Raw genomic sequence first — 17049 nt, 5'->3', positions numbered from 1 at the left:
TAATGAATTGAATTGGGTAAGATGAAGAACATGTATTATTAATAGAAAGGGAATTAGAGAGGGTAGAAAGGGTATGCAGATGGTGTCTAAAAAAGGATGATAGAGGTAATGTGATTCCAAAGGGATTTCAACTGATAAACCACACCTAGCTTCCCTTCCCTATAACATATACAACCTACATTACCTCTCTACCAGTAGCTTATTTTGATTTTGCAGAGTGTTTTTTATGGGTTTAGGGTTTCATTTTCTTCCCTAAAAATCCAATTTTTTTTTCAGTATGTTGGTTTCCTTTAAGAACTCTCTTTATATTGGGTTAATCTCCTGTCTAAGAATAAAACTATTCCAGTGAAAAGGGGACTCTATAATTCAGATTAAATCTTTTTAGGTTATTTGTAAAATTAAAAATGAAAATAGAAATATAAAATCAAATCACCACTTTACCTGCCCCTTAGCCTGTTTACCTAAGCTCTCTTTTATTCATATTGCATAAGCCCTGAAGAAATTTAATTGAAAGTGAATGGAGGATATATGTCATCCTCTCTTCTCTTTTCCCAGGAAGTAAACAAATTTCCTACTTTATTTCTTAATATCTCTAAGCACACAGTCATTACCTTTCACCTGGACTATTGCTATAGCCTTCAGAATCTCAAGTCTCTCCCTTCTTCAATCCGTCATCCTACCCTCAAGTACCAAAGTGATTTTTTAAAGTGCGTTTCCTAACATGTCCTTCTGCTATACAATAAGTTCCAATAGTTCCCCAATGCCTCTAAAATCAAACAGAAATTTCCCTTCACCACATGGCCTCTGCATTCCTTTCCAACCCAATTCTATATTACAGCACTTCCCTTGCTTGTGGTCCACCTGAACAAGGCTTCTTACTAATCCTCTCACACTCTTCTTATCTTTTATCTCTAAGCCTTTGAACTGATTTCCTCCTCTGTCTAGAGTGTACTCCTCCCTCACCCCAGTTTCTAAGAATTCTTTATTTTCTTCTGAATCTGATCTTCACCTAACCCTGGAAGATAGGTTCTGTGATCAACTCGGTTTTACAGATGAGGAACCTGAGACAAATAGGCAAATAAGTCAAGGTCGCAAAGCTAGTAGGTGTCTGAGTTCAGATTCAGCTGCTTATGTGTTCTCCCCCCAAAGATATATAAGCTTCTTAAGGTCAAGAACAATTTGGTTGTTTTTTGTTGTTGTTGAGTCATTTCAGTCATGTTCAAATATTCATAACCCATTTGGGGTTTGTTTGGGGTTTTTGACAAAAATACTAGAAAAGTTTGCCATTTCCTTCTCCAGCTCATTTTACAGATAAAGAAACTGAGTCTGATTTGAATTCAGGAAAAGTCTTCATGATGTCAGACTCAGTGTTCTATCAACTAAGCTGCCCTTGTAGTCTCATAATAAGCATTTGCTAGATGATCAATTATACTTCCAAACTGTAAGGTAGAATTTGTCGCCTAAGAGGGAAGAAAAACACTAAAAATGACAAGTTTTTGAAAAACCTGGCTGTATATTTCTTTGCCCACTTTTCTTGGCTTTTCAAATCTCTGTCTCTCTCTGTCTCTCTCTCACACAGAATGCCTAATAGAGCAGCATACCCCTGAAGTCATTTCTGAGCACAAAGGCACTATTTATCCTCAGTGAACATTAAGGCTTAGAGGAATATTCTGCATTCTACCTAGAGGGTGTGATGTCACTTTGCAAATGGTACTCTTATGAGACTTTGCTCTGTGAATTCATTCTTGGCACCAGACACTGTATGAGTTAAGACACTTGAGGTCACATTCAGAGAGTTTTTATGGAAATGATTCACTGTCTAGAATGGAGTCTATGTCTTCTCAATAGAAAAATCAAGACTTAATATTATTTTAGTATGCTTTTATTAAATAATGCTATATTCTGGTCAGTTGTTGATCTATATCCCAGATTACATCTTCAGGTGCCAAACTGCGCTACAACTTACAGACGCATTGTACAAGTTTATCATTTCATCATTTAGAATCAGGGAATTCACCCTGAGCTATTGTGGCCAAGGATGCCAACACCTCATGGGACCATATCTCTTCTGTTTGAGGGCCCTGGATTCCCTCCACACAATAGGATGTCTGTTCTTTGTTTAAGATACTGCTACAATGCCAAATATAGATCAATCCTCCAATGTAGGGGAAAGAGAACCAACTGGTCTAACCTGAATGTAACTTAAGTCACACACACACACACACACACACACACACACACACACACACACACACAGACACACACACACAGCTGCTTCTTTAAATAAATTTTGTTCCTGATTCCATTTTCCCTTTTCTTGTTGATGGAGGAGAACATCAGACCCTCCATGGTAGATATGGTTTGTATGGTCCAGGAAAAGCCACTTTCCAGTGAGATTAGTATTTCAGATTGTGTGGTTTGGATCTTGTTTACCCCTGAGGTCTTAGGAGGTCACAGGAAGGCTTTTTCTTCATTCAGTATCATTTAACAAGTATTTATTGAGTAATGACTAAGAGCATGAGAAATACAAAGATAGCACATAACCCATATCTTTGAGGCATTTGAGACCTAATTAGGGACACAAGACACAAGAAATATGCATATGAAATATTTAACAGTCCAAGACACTGGGTGATAAAGTGCCCAGATGACTGGTAAAAGGAACATGTGACCTGGGAGATCAGAGGTGTGAGAGATAAGTGAGAATTAAATAGACCTGAAGGATGGCTGGGATTTTGTTAGGTACAGACGATAATAGAGATAGGCATTTTTGGCAGAACCCGTAGCTTCAGTTGTGTAGAGTCTGGTATGTTGTGAAAGCAAAAAGGAAACCTTTCTGAATGTCACAATTAATTTGGGGCAGGGGTTATTTTTGCAAGGCAATGGGGTTAAGTGACTAGCTCAAACTCACATAGCTAGGTAATTATAAAGTGTCTGAGGTTAGATTTGATCTCAGATCCTCCTGACTCCAGGACTGGTGCTCTATCCACTGCACCACCTAACTGGTCCCTAACAATTAATTTTTTTTTAAATTTTATTGCTTCCTATAATGCAAGGTTTTAAATTTCATACTTAGTATACCAAGACAGAAGTGAAATAGGGGCAAGTGAATAGTACAATATGAGGGGCAAGGAAGAATGATCCTGGAAATGCTTCTTTTTGAGGTGAAAGAGAAAACAGCATAGGATAGAAGGAAAAGCTTCAAGGAAGAAGAGGTACTTAAGTCAAGATCTAAAAGTAGATAAGGATGGTCAGGGAATAAAATCTAGGCACAGAAAGTTGTATTAATGGTTTGAGGTGGAAGAGGTGGTATGTTCAGACTGGGAAACAGGAGTTCAGTTCAGTTACAAAACAGATTAAGTACATCAAGGAGGGCAATATGTAATAAAGTTTGAAAAATTCAAGACAAAAATAAAGATTTTGTATTTCTAAATGGATTAGGGGAGTCACAATAAATGTTTTAACAGGGGAATAAGATGATTAGAATTATACCTTATGAAAATTATTTTGGTAGCTTTGTAGAGGATGAATTGGAGAGGGAGAACATTTAGGAGGCTTTGAAATATAAACCCAAGTAGAGTTAATAGGTAAATGAACTTTCATAGTGGTTGTATGAGTGGAGATAAAGAGATGAATGCTAAAAGAAAAAGTAAGGAATTGAGGATGACATTAAGTTGTGATCTCAGGTAACTGGAAGTATGATAACACTACCTGTGACAGAAATATAGAAGTTTTTGAAGGAAAGAAAATCATATAAAACAGAGATGAAAAACTACATGATAAAGTAGGATTGTGGGTCCACAGACTTCTGTCTTTCTGTCAATGGGCTAGTGAACCGAAAGGAGAAGACTGCTTTCTGCCCCCCCCCCCCCACCGCTGCGTATTATAGTCCATGATCCCAAGGTACACATCTTTTCCTTGAGCTGCAGGTGAAGGTAGTTTGGGACGATCTCCCTGACACTTTCAGAAATCTGGAAGGGCAAGTGGAAGGAAGTTCAGAAGGTGGCTGAAGCTAGTTGATTCCACATAAAAGCATTTGATTTAGTTTCTTTTATTTTAGCTTTGTTCAATAAATTTTATGACATTAGGCTAAATGTATGAATCTATGGGTATTGGAGGGGAGATGTGACTAAGAATGGAGAGCACAGACAAGGTGAGGATTTGCCCTCATGAGCTCCCTATAGACTATATATTTCATATTTTACTATTTTGAATGATGTGCCATTTCATCTCTTAGATTAATTTCTCTCCCAGCTAGCACCACCATTTAAAGCTGCAGACTCAGTAATGTAAGTAACTGTCTAGACATCTTCATTCTGAACACCCTGTAATGTTTAGTGGGGATACTATAGCCTTTTAGGAATGCTATCCTATACATACACTAAAGAGCTCTGATGCGACCTGGGTGGGCAAGTCATATTTTGTATTCCCTCACTTAATAATTATTAAAGAAATACCTTGCCTTTATGAGCAACGAGATGGCACAATAGTTAGTGCACCATATCTCAGATCAAGAGGATCAGTCCAATCTGGCCTTGGACACTTACTAGTGACTGTGGGCAAGTCATTTAATCCTGTTTACCGAAGTTTCTTTCTCTTTAAAAGGATCTGTACGAGGAAATGGCAAACCAGTCCAGTATCTTGCCAAGAAAACCCCAAATGGGGTCACAGACAAAAAGACATAATCAAAACAACTCAACAACCCAGCATTTATATAGGTTAAAGAAAGGTATAAGTAAACCTGAAAGATGTAAGAACACCATGAAAAGGCCACAATGGTCTGAGGTAGCATAGTAGAAATTGTGTATTTGAGTTATTTTACAAAAATTACCTTTGTGGTAAAACAAATAGCTCTTAACTCAGATTTACCCAATAGATCTTATGCAGGTAGAGTTATAATTAGACATAGTTTGTCTTTCTTATGCTTTGCTTTTTGACCCTGTTACTTTCAAGGACATTATTCTCCTTCCAGTCATCCAGTTTTACAATTCTGTTATCATCCTCAACTCTTCTCTTCCCCCACATAGACAATCAGTTGCCCAATTTTTTCATTCCTTTCTCCATAACTCTTATATAACCCCTTCTTTCTACCCACAGAGTCACCACCCTCATTCATTTCCTCAGGTCTTTGTCAACCTCTTCTCTGGACTATTGTAAAAACTTGCTAAATCCATCTTCCATGCTGTGGCTAGAGGAGTTTTCCTAAAGCATGGTTATGACTATTGTCACACTCTCTCTTTAACTCTTTACTAATATCAAGATCAAATATAAAATCCTTTGTTTGACATTTAAAACTTTTCACAACCTTGATCCTTCTTATCTTTCAAATCTTGTTATATTCTACTTCCATTCACTCTAATCCTACTGGCCTGCTTGTAGCCTCATACACATCACAACCTGCCCTCTTCTTTCTCTGCCATTCTCTCTCTCCCAACTTCTGACTTAGAATCCTTAACTTCCTTTAAGACTCAGCTCAAGGGGCAGCTAGGTGGTGCAGTGGATAGAGCACCAGCCCTGGAGTCAAGGAGAATCTGAATTCAAATCTGTCCTCAGACCCTTAATAATGACCTAGCTGTGTGACCTTAAGCAAGTCTTAACTCCATTGCCTTAAATAAATATTTTTTTTTAAAAAAAGAGCTCAAGTGATACCTCCTTGTGCTGGCATCAACCCCCCTGAGATTACCTTCTGACAGCTCTTTATTTATCTTGAATGTTCTAATTTATATATGTTATCTTCTCCATTGGAATGTAAGCTACTGGGGCAGCTAGGTGGCACAGTGGATAGAGCATGGACCCTGAAGTCAGGAGGACCTGAGTTCAAATCCAGTCTCAGACACATAATAATTGCCTAGCTATGTGACCTTAAGCAAGTCACTTAACCCTACTGCCTTGTAAAAACTAAAAAAAAAAAAAAAAAGAATGTAAGCTACTTGAGGACAAGGACTATATCCCCAATGTTTAGCATTGTGTCTGGTACAGAGTAAGCATTTAAAGAGTGCTTATTTATTGATTTACATTTTGCAAAGCTTTTTTGCTGTTCTCCCAACTACAACGGTGACATCACTGAAAAAATTATCAAAAGTTAATTATCTAAGTTCACTGAAATTTAGAAAGAAGCTAGATAAGGAAGCCAAAAGAAAGGCTTCCTTAGAAGGAGCCAAAGAAAATCTTATTTTTTAATAACACATAATACAATAATAGTATTTTAATGGTATAAGGGTTTGTATTTCTTATCAAAATTGAATTTGATGAATAGAGCCAGTGCATATAAGAAATTAATTTGGACTTTTAAAAAATTGAACAAGGAATTCTTCCAATCAGTGTCATATTTAGGTTGTGTTTTTTGTTTTATTTCATTTGGGGTAGTGTTTTTATACTTTTTGATGTTAAGGGAGTTAACTTTAAGTAATCAGAACAAGTTTAGGGTTGTTTTTTTTTTGCTTAATACAAAAGGTCTGACACCAAAAGTTTAATTCCTTATCTCTGTTTCTAATCCATGACCTAAAGCATCTGAAAACAAAATTAAGTAGGTTGTACTTTTTTTATTGCCATTTGAGTAAGTATATTTTCCCCAAAAAACCTGAATATAAATAATTGCTTTCTCTTGAACTGTACCTCCACAGATACTTCTCACTTTAAGGAAAAGAGAAAAATTAGAAAATGACATACAAAGTCCTTGTCTCAGGAATATATGGTCAACATCATTCTATCTCCATCCATTTTAGCTCTTTGACTGTTAAAGCTTCTATTCAGTTTCAGTTTTGCATTTTTGCGTCTTAGAATTATTAAGTACTCTACAAATTATTTTTCTGAATTAATATTCAAGGGAATTGATGCTAGCAATGATGCTATAGGAGATGGAAATTAGGCCTATAATTTCAGTGGAATAGCGATGGGGAAATCCCGTGTACCTATGTTGGTCAATACCTTAACTTCAACTTGTAGTCTTAGAGAGTGACTAAGAATTAAGAGACCTGCCCACAATCATATAACCACATAAAAGGCAGGATTTGAACTCGGGGATTTTAAGACTCTGAATTTGTCTCTATGTTTACTTTGATATACTGCTTTTCCTGTAAGTGTATGGTGACAAAATATATTTGTAAAAGATAAGAATGAGGTTCAACTCTCAAAATACACCGATGAGCTTTTACAGATATCTGTACCTAGTCAATAAATCAAGTGCCTACATGTTTCTATATGAATGATAAAGCCCTGCTTCTTCCTGGCTTCATTGCCAGTCATCCTCTCTATAACCCTGTTGATCAGGAATTTCTAGGTCATGGATGCCCTTTGACAAGGGGTCATAGTGTAATCTCAACTTCATGGTAAGTATTCCAGTCAACTCATACAATAAAGGGGAGAACCATTACAAAGTTCTTTTGTTGTTATGGATCATTCATGTTTGACTCTGTGACCCCCATTTCCTTCTCCAGCTCATTTTACAGATGAGAAACTGAGGCAGAGTTAAGTGACTTGGCCAGGGTCACACAACTAGTCACACAACTAGTCTGAGACAGGATTTGAACTTTCAAAGATGAGTCCAGGTCCAGCATAGCTGCCTATTATAGGTTCTTACTGCTTAATAATAAAGACTTCTCTCTTTAATAATGATTAGAGGCAGCAGCTAATAGGGGGGGAAAATCAATGAATTTGAAATCACAGGATTTGAACTTTAATCTCACGTTTGTTATTTAATATTTGTGTCCTTTGACAAGTAACTTCTTTGGGCCTCAATATCATCTTAAAATGAGGAGGTTAGACTAGTTGGCTGCTAATTTCCCTTTCAACTTGAAACCCTGTCATTTCAGGTATGTCTTTCAGTGAGTCAGCTCTTTCCTACAAGGTAAACTGGCTTAGTATTCTTCATCAAATGGAGAATTGTCAAATAGTTGATGGGCTGGTTAGTAGATAAAAGGGGATACTTGGCTAAAAATCCTCTAGTGGCCTGGTAGAGTTCATTCATCACCTATAACAAGGCAGTTAAAAACCATCAATTTAATATCCTTTCATTCTCAATTGAAGTTGCTCAAGGGACTTCATGGATTGGAAAGGGATTGGGATGGATGGTTGGCAGGATACAAGCGATATAACTTGTATACAGATACAGATAGGTAAAGTAGAAAATATATACAACACACAGAATATTGGGGCAGAGGAAATCAGGAAAGGTTTCATGTTGTAGAACTAAAGATTACAAAAAGCTGAGAGGTAAAGAGGAATACTGCAAAATAACCTTCTTGAGGAAGGTCCATTTCCAAGCTATTATAGAAGAATGTAGGGCAGTTAGATGGTACGGGGTGGCAGACCTGGAGTCAGGAAGACTTACTGTGTGACCCTGAGTAAGTCACTGAACTCTGTTTGCCTCAGTTTCTTCATCTGGAGAAGGAAATGGCAAACCAGTCTTGTATCTTTGCCAAGAAAACCCCATATAGGGTCATGTAGAGTCAGACACAACTGAAATAACTCAACAAGAACAAAATAGAAAAATGTTGGGCTGTCTTAGAGCATAAGGTGCATCATTTACACTCTCTTAGACAACCCTGAAATATCAGTCAGGTGGCAACCTTAAATCCATGCAAACTTAAAATTAGCTTAGATTGTGGGAGCATTATTAAAAAAAAAAAAACAAATCGTACACGAGAACAAAACTAAAGAGACAATTTCTAAAAAAAGGATTCATCATTTTAAGTGACAGGGAACCCAAAAGGAAGGTTTTTAGCTCATGTCTTAGCAAAAGTAGCTGTCATACTTTAATGTCAACAATCAAAATGTCATTTGTGATTATAAACTCTAACTACCTCCCAATTTTTCAATTGCATACTGCAATAAAAATATCAATTTAAAGTCAAACTAGTGTTGTTCAGTTTTCTTGACAAAGATACTAAAATGGTTTTTCATTTCTTTCTTCAGTGGATTAGGGCAAATAGAAGTTAAGTGACTTACCCAAAGTCACAACTGTCTGAGACCAATTTTGGGTTTAGGTTTTCCTGACTCTAGGCTTGATATTCTATTCACTGAGCCAACCAGTTGCCTTAAAGGCAGGTTGGTCTTTCTAAATAAATTTATGTGCTTTGTCCCTGCCCCTAATAAAAACTGTTCAAAATAAATAATTGGAGTTTGAATCCTGGTTTCACTTTGGTAGTCTTTCTTTTTATCATTTTATTATCCTTAGCTGTAACGAGGATCAAGCAGAACAAAATGCATAAAAGTAGGAATATCAGACCTTCCTCCCCATTTCTCAAAAATGCCAGTTCCTAGCTTGTTTTTCTTCCTTTAATTGGTCCCAGGCAGAAGATACAGAGTTGAGTTCCCAAGAAACCCAACTGCTTTTGAACTTTCAGATTTGTTTTAAGGATTTGCTACATTATTCTCTACTATAGATTTGCTGCATTATTCTCTATTGTAGCATATACTGGATACTATATACTGTAGTGCAAATATGTTTATAGACCAAACATACTAAAGATTGGGGATCCAAGGGAAATTGTCCCTGTCCTTTAAGAGCTTACATTCAAATCTCATGGCACAGCATTTTTTTCCTTTAATACCTGAGCAGGGGGATATGTGGGATATAAATCATTAAAAGTCGGTCTTGGGGGTGGCTAGGTGGCGCAGTGGACAGAGCACCTGGAGTCAGGACTACCTGAGTTCAGATCTGGCCTCAGACACTTAATAATTACCTAGCTGTGTGGCCTTGGGCAAGCCACTTAACCCCATTTGCCTTACAAGAAAAAAGTCAGTCTCATGAGAAAGCCTCAATTTATGACTGATGTAATTCAATAAAAACATAAGCTGGTCTAATGATTTAGAGATATTATGCATGATTCCAAGTTGGTCTTCAGAAAATTTTTTAAGTATTGCAAAGAGTATATTGGAAATATTTGCCTTGGAATGTGTTTCTAAGTTTATGTTAACCTCATATTTTCCAATAGGAAACTAATATTTACTTATGTGTAAGTAATTGTAAACTTGGTGTGTGCAAAAAAAAAAAGAAAAGAAAAAGACAAGTATTTTAAGGGTAAGTGATAAAAAAATAGAAAATAGGTTTCATTTTCTGTTTCCATAAACTTATTTTCTTTGTGTTCCCACAGGCCACAGAGCTGAATATATGACCACAAGGTAGGAAGATGTTTGAGTTTTGTTTCAAGTGGAAAGGGTTTTACCAATGTATATGAAAAACCATTGATCAATGTGGCAGATTCAGGTTTCTAGTAAAACTGGATTTGCTTTTATGTATATCTGAGGCTTTCCCTGTGGGACAGTAAAGTATTCTGAATCAGAGCACTTAGAGGCTCCAGAAAGATTCCAGACAAAGGGGAAATTATAGGATTTAATCATTATATTAAGAACCATTATTATGTGAAGAGCTATTCTGCTAGGAAGCACACACACCAAAATAAATGAATAAATAAATAAATAAATAGATAGATAGATAAAGATAAATAAATAGATAAATAAATAAAAAACAAGCAAACAAATAAATAAATAAATGGATGGATAAATAGATAGATAAATAAATGGATGAATAAATAAATAAATGATGTTCCTTCCCCCTCACCCTCTAACATTATTGTGAAAAGAGAAGGTTAGGGAATCATAGAATCTCAGAATTGGGACAGATCTTGGAGACTGTCTAGTCCAACTCATACCTAAATAAGAATTCTGTCTATACCATTGAAAATAAGTGATCCTATAGTCTCTTGTAAGAAAAGCTCTAGCCAAAGAACCACTCCTCCAGGAGCACCCTTTTCTATTTTGGGACAACTTGAATTGTTAGGAAACTTTTCCCGATGTCAAGTCAATATACATATATAATAATATATATATATGTGCTTTTTTTTCAACTTTGACCCATTACTCCTGGTTGTGGCCTACTCCCTTTTACCTATGATATTCATTCTAATAGCTGGAAGTAGCTAACCCCTCCACCATCCCACTACCCCAATCCCCAATTATGTTACAGATTAAATATCTATAGTTCTTTCAACTGATATCAAGTCATTGATGATTTTTTCCTAAAATGTGGCACCCGAACTAGAATGCTCCAGATAGAATCTGATCAGAGCAGAATACTGCAGAACTACCCCCATTCTAGTCCTAGACATGCAGCTCAAGGTAATATTTGCTTTTCTGGGGGTCTGGGGAAAAAATTATTCTTTTATACTCTTATGTAAACATGAAAGCCACTAAAGAGCAACCCTGTCTTTTTTCATGAGAACTGCTATCAAGTGCTGTCCCATCTTGTCTTTGTGGAATGACCCAATTGGGGTAACAACCCTCTGCTCCTTCAAAAACCATTTTTTTCCATTTTAATCTCTTTCAGATAGTTGTTGTTTTTATGTTATCTAAAGACTTTGAAGTCACAGCTGTGGGTGATAGATGACGTTATTGTTAAAGCAGATTCCACTTCAGATTGGGAAAAGTTAGGAAGGTTTATTTTTCTCTTTAAAGGCTGATATAATAACACTGGGAGCAATTCTAATCAGCATTAGAAATATTTTACAATGGGATGCCCAATTTTCCTTGGGCAAAGAGGTATATTTAGGAAATGGCTATGTCTACCCTTCATCTAGATTGACCAGATGGTTTTCAGAATTTTAATAATGGACCTATTTGAGAATGAACCCGTTGCTTTTTCTTAATGAATTGACTAGACAGAGTTATACAACTATTGTTTTTTCAAGGTTTTCAAAAAGAAAACAAGACCAAGTCTTTAAATTCTGTGAAAACTTAGTAGTAGCAGTTTTGCTTTTTGTACCAATCATTTTTCAATATTGCACATCTCCCAATGACAAAAGCAACCAAAATGAATTGCATATGACAGAATACATATCAATCCATGTCCATGGAACTCCAAGTCTCTAGCAAGGTAAAGGAAATGTGTTTTGTAATTTGTCCACTAGAACCAAGACCAAGCATTGCCAGTAATCTGAGCTTAGCTGCCTTTTAGTGTTGTTTTTATTTACATTATTATAGTCTTCGAGAATGTGGTACGGCTGGTTCATCTTACTTGGCTCAGTGTCAAAATCTTCCAATAATTCCCTGGGTTCCTCATGTTCAGCATTTCTTGCAGTATGATAATGTCCCATTATGTCCACAGCCCATAATTTGTTCTGCTAGTCCCCAATTAATGGCCAACCATCTTATCCCTGCTAACCCTAGAAAGAATTCTTTGACGTGGACTTTTTTCTTCTCCTTTTCTGTACCTAACACAGGACACTCCATTATAATCTAAAACTTCCTTTGTCAGGCTACTATTAGAACATTAGCTCTGTTTAAGTTCATTTCAGATAATGACTTCTTTTAATGAAGCAAGTGTCAAGCCTTGAGTATAGCAGTTAGAAGTCATTCAAGGCATTGGTGCCAGTGACCTGTTTCTAACAGTTTTACCTTTAAGTCTGAAGTATTAGCCATATTCTTAGACCTACATTGATCAGATATTTCAATGAGATTCTAGTCTTCTTATTTCATTTTCCCTTTAATCAATGACCTTCCCAAAACAAACTCCTTTAAAGGGGCATTTCATAGTCATGAACTCAAATGAAAAGGAAGCTTTTCAATCTGTTTAAAGTGACTGAAGTTAGATGTCACCCGCTGTCATATCTTTGCTACTCAGAGAAGCACTGGGCAGAAGTTGAGTTGTTTCTTCCCCCCAAGGACATTTCCTATTCAGTAGTCCACATGCCTTTTCTCACCTCCTAATTAAGATTGCAACCGCTAACACAATAATTATAGTGATTGAAGAAAATCCCAGCCTACAAACTAAGAACTTAACATTTGATCATAGTCCTTTTTCATTGTCCTCATTTTCTTCTGTTGATAAAAACAAAAGCACAAATTACTGCAAGTCAGAGGATTTAAGACCTTTCCCCCCTTGGTCAGGGGAGCATGCCTGCAGATGAATATGCTAGGAAGCTAAAAAACAGATTGCCAATGAAACCATCATCTGTTGGTTTCTCTCCTTAGTGGTCAAATTTGTTCACTTTCAAGGCAGAGGGACACAACTAATTCTTGATTTTTATATAGTTATTCTATATACATACCCAAGTTTCTCGATTGTAATGAATTCATTAGCAGTTTTTCTATCAGAAGACTTATAAATTTGTAATATCTTTTATTAATTAAATATGTACATTTCTTCAAAAGATTTAACTTTGCTGTATTTCCCAAGCTATATTTTCTGCTGTACCTTATTCAGTTCTTTTTACTTTTTAAAAATGTATCATAAAACCCTATACATCTGCAGTAACTAGAAACAAATGCCAACCAAATGTTGTAGGCCCCTTCTTCTGTAGCTTTATATTTAGTATGATTGTAAATAAATTGAATTCAGATTGCCTTTTCCAACCCTCAGTTTGGAAGACAAGAATCTTTGTTTATGAGTCCCAACTTTGCTTAGCTCTCTGGTCTTCATGTTTTCTCATCTGAAAAATAAAGAGATTGGACTAGATGATCTCTAAGCTTCCTTCCAATTCTAAATCAATGTACCTTATGAGATTTACCATGGGAAATAGGCTGAAAAGATCTTTTTAGTGGCATCCATTATATAAATAAGTGTAATAGCAAAAATAAATATATTGAAAATGGGTTAGGAAGCCCCCACCGTGCAGTCTCAGCTTTTTGTACAATGAAATAGTCCAAATAAAGAATTCAAAGAGGAAACAAATTTGTACTGTACATAGATTTATGGGAAGAAAATACTGAATTTGAAGCTAGACTACTTGGGTTCTAATTCCAGCTCTGCCCTTTGGTCTCTGGTTGTCCATGGGTGGGAAGATTTTGCAGGATCTCAATTTACTCATTTATGAAATTATTTATTTGAACTAGGTTTTTTTCCTGCCTCTAAATCAGTGATTTTAAGTGGATAGATGAATATATATATATGATTAATGATACAGACTCAGTCATGTGGAAAAATTATATATTGAGCACATTATAATTGTTATTTGAAAAACACATATTTAGATAACATGATGGTTTCCTTTTTAAAAAAAATGATATAGTTGCATGTGCTTCTTTACCCAGAGAAAATATTGAATTGAATTGAATCTTCCAATTAGTCAGCCTTGGGGATGCAAATGCAAATTGGTGCCATCTCTCTCTTCCTTCAAGGAATTTATTTTCTAATTACTAGATACAACACAAATAGGGGCATGGCTTTTTGAAACCTGCTTTGCATTCATAATTTACCTATAGCCACAAGTGCCCAAGATAAAAATCCCAGAATTCTCCTGAGGTATTTTTATTATTAAACATTGATAGAATAACCATAAATTATTTCATTTAAATCTATAAAAATTTCACCCCAGTTACTATTTTAGTAAGCTCTGTGATATCTTAGCACCAATTGATATGACTTATGCCCTACCAATCCAGATGGTCCATAATACTAGTTACCAAATATAGGGGATACTAAAAGTCTGATTTGATATATTTTCGGTCTTATTAATAAATAAAGTCAATGTGGAGGGATGGAATAAAGGCAGAGAATAGACAATGTGCTTTTTATGTGGGTGGGCAGTGGTGAATACTTAACAGAGGTTCCTTATATGTGTAATTTTGACATGACCTTTGGGTGTTTCATTTATTGTTTGATTTGTTCTGTACTCAGTAATTATATTCCCTTCCCTTAGGCCTCCAAATGTTCCCCCTAAACCCCAGAAACACAGGAAGCCCAGACCCCGATCCCAGTATAATGCTAAGTTGTTTAATGGGGATTTGGAAACATTCGTCAAGGTACTGGCACCAGCCATTTGGGTGGCTAATCTCCACTTATTACTATAATGGTCTAGGCCTCTTATAAAAGGAGGCAGATCATTATGTACAAGTCTGTTCTGAGGCTCTTTGCTTTCCCAGAAGAGCAATATAATATTTCCTGAAGTCAGAGGGGAAAGAAGAGAATTTGATATTTGGATCAAATTCCCTTGGAGGAGGGGTTTGGTCCTATGTGCTGTTAGTTTGGTTTGGTATACCAGGTAAACCTGGTATTGAGAGTTCTTATTATTGTTGTTTTTAAGGCCTCCATAAAGAGAGGTTACATTATCATTTATAAGAATTTGATTAAACGTAATTTTCCAGCTTGCAAAATTAGTTCTACAAGATAAATGATAGGGAGGGATGGGGCAGCAGCGGACTCAAAAAATGAAATTTCTTGGATTTCCCATGACTTGAGGAATTCATTATATTGGGTAAAATTGTGAGCCCTTATAGTCTGTACCTTGTATCTCTGCCGTGTTTACTCTCTATCTCCTTTTTCATCCTGTATTTCTAATAATGCTTCTAGCCGAGGACGAAGGAACTCGCACACAAGACATCAGGTATAGTGCTAGTGGGAAGAGAGGGCAGCCTGTCTGTCTCTCTTGCTCTCTGCATCACTTTCAGGTTGGAGATGCTTGGCTATAATTAGGTCTCTCCAATACATTCAAAAAGAAAAGAGAAATGTTTGCCTTCAGAGAGTTGATTGATCCAACCAGACATTTTCCTTTAGACTGGACCAGTGAAATTTAAAACATATAGAACTACCCAATTTCTTTGAGAAGGAATTATTTAATTACAAATGGCATCTTTCCAAAGTTCCACTGTTCCATTACATCTAAGTAGAAAACATCTCATACTTTCAGTATGAGTTTCGGGAATCAGAATTTTTGGTAAGGTGACTCAACTGCTTATAGATTGCCATCTTTGTTGACCTGCAATTAGAGTTGAGAAAAGGGCACTGATCTGAAGTCTTCACTCTATTACTCCCCTTTGAACCCATGATTTAGTCAATCACTTTTCCTCTCTGGGCCTCAGTTTCTTCAGCTGCAAAATTAGAGGGTTCCTTCCCCCTCAGAAATCCTGTGATCATGGTATCAATCAAGTTCATGAGTAAATCTGAGGACTTTCTGTTAGAGCTTTGGTTGATTCATCATGAAAAAGAAAAGCTGTTTCTCCTCAGTGAAATGTATTATATCATATGAGAAGAGAGTATTTCATGAAGGGTTACACTGTCAGCTGTTAAACCCATAGCAATTTTATTTTCTTTAGCTAAAATTCTATTTACTGCATAATTACATTATCCCATTTATCTGAACTTGGGGCAGCCTTGCCACTAAACTTTTAAAGAAAAAGACCCATGTCAAAAATTACATCATAAATTTTCTGCACTAACACTTTTTACTTTTTTAATACTTAATATAATGAACAAATTTGGTTATTTTACTTTTACACTTATAAAAGATTAGCAGCTACAAATGGAAATGGTGAGAGGGAAGACTGTAATTTCTAGACCAGGGCAATAGCCTGACAAAAAATTTAAAAAAAAACTCCAAAGATGGTCTTAAGACCAATGTATATTGCTATAGAGTGAAAGAATAAAGTTTTATAAGGATCCTAAATCATCAGAAGTTAACAAGAAAAGATTAAATTTTCTTCAGTGTTCTTTGTCTACAAAGACAAGGAAGAATTTGATATAATTTAGGAAGATTTCCATCAAAAATATTGTCCTAAGTAAATATTTGACAATTGGAAGGATGAGTTTTATTTGTCCAGAAATTTATGTCAGTGAAATGGTTCATTCCCCAATAATGCCAGATAAATAGGAACTGGCATTTGTATAGAATTCATGCCTGCATTGTGCTTTATATACAGCTAATCCTCCAAGCAACTCTGTGTGGTGGATATTTGTCATTGTTTTTGGTTGTTTTCACCCTTCATGACCCCTTTTTGGAGTTTTCTTGACAAAGATACTAGAGTGCTTTGCCAATTCCTGCTCCAGCTTATTTTACAGATGAGGCAAATTAAGGCAAATAGGGTTGAATGATTTTCCCAGGATTACATAGCCAAGTAAGTGTCTGAGGTCAGATTTAAACTACGTCTTCCTAACTCCAGACGCTACTGCACTGCATTTTACCTAATGAGGAACTCAGGCACAGAGAGATTGTCACTAGTCTGTATTCATTCAGCTGGTCAGTGTCAGAGGTAGGATTCAAATATCCTGATTTTCAAGTCAAGTATTCTTTTTGCTGGACAAGATACAGCAGATGTACATTTATTCTTTTTCCCCCT

At 36.1% G+C, this 17049-nt stretch overlaps 1 protein-coding gene across 3 annotated transcripts in view; it reads left to right on the top strand.

Annotated features, from left to right (window-relative positions):
* SRGAP1 (SLIT-ROBO Rho GTPase activating protein 1) overlaps positions 1 to 17049 on the top strand; it is a 325104-nt gene that overhangs the window by 257289 nt on the left and 50766 nt on the right. Inside the window, exons 11-12 of one of the 3 annotated variants that reach the window (XM_074226225.1) lie at positions 10095 to 10122; positions 15287 to 15320. In XM_074226225.1, coding sequence (XP_074082326.1) covers positions 10095 to 10122; positions 15287 to 15320 — 62 coding nt within the window. Of the gene's footprint in view, positions 1 to 10094; positions 10123 to 14636; positions 14740 to 15286; positions 15321 to 17049 lie in introns of all 3 variants that reach the window. The other 2 variants (XM_074226224.1, XM_074226226.1) reach the window with 2 other exon arrangements.

This window comes from Macrotis lagotis, chromosome 2 (genome assembly GCF_037893015.1).
Source record: "Macrotis lagotis isolate mMagLag1 chromosome 2, bilby.v1.9.chrom.fasta, whole genome shotgun sequence".
Lineage (NCBI taxonomy): Eukaryota > Metazoa > Chordata > Mammalia > Peramelemorphia > Peramelidae > Macrotis > Macrotis lagotis.
The sequence above is the reverse complement of the archived record's forward strand: the minus strand, read 5'-3'. Positions and strand labels throughout refer to the sequence as shown.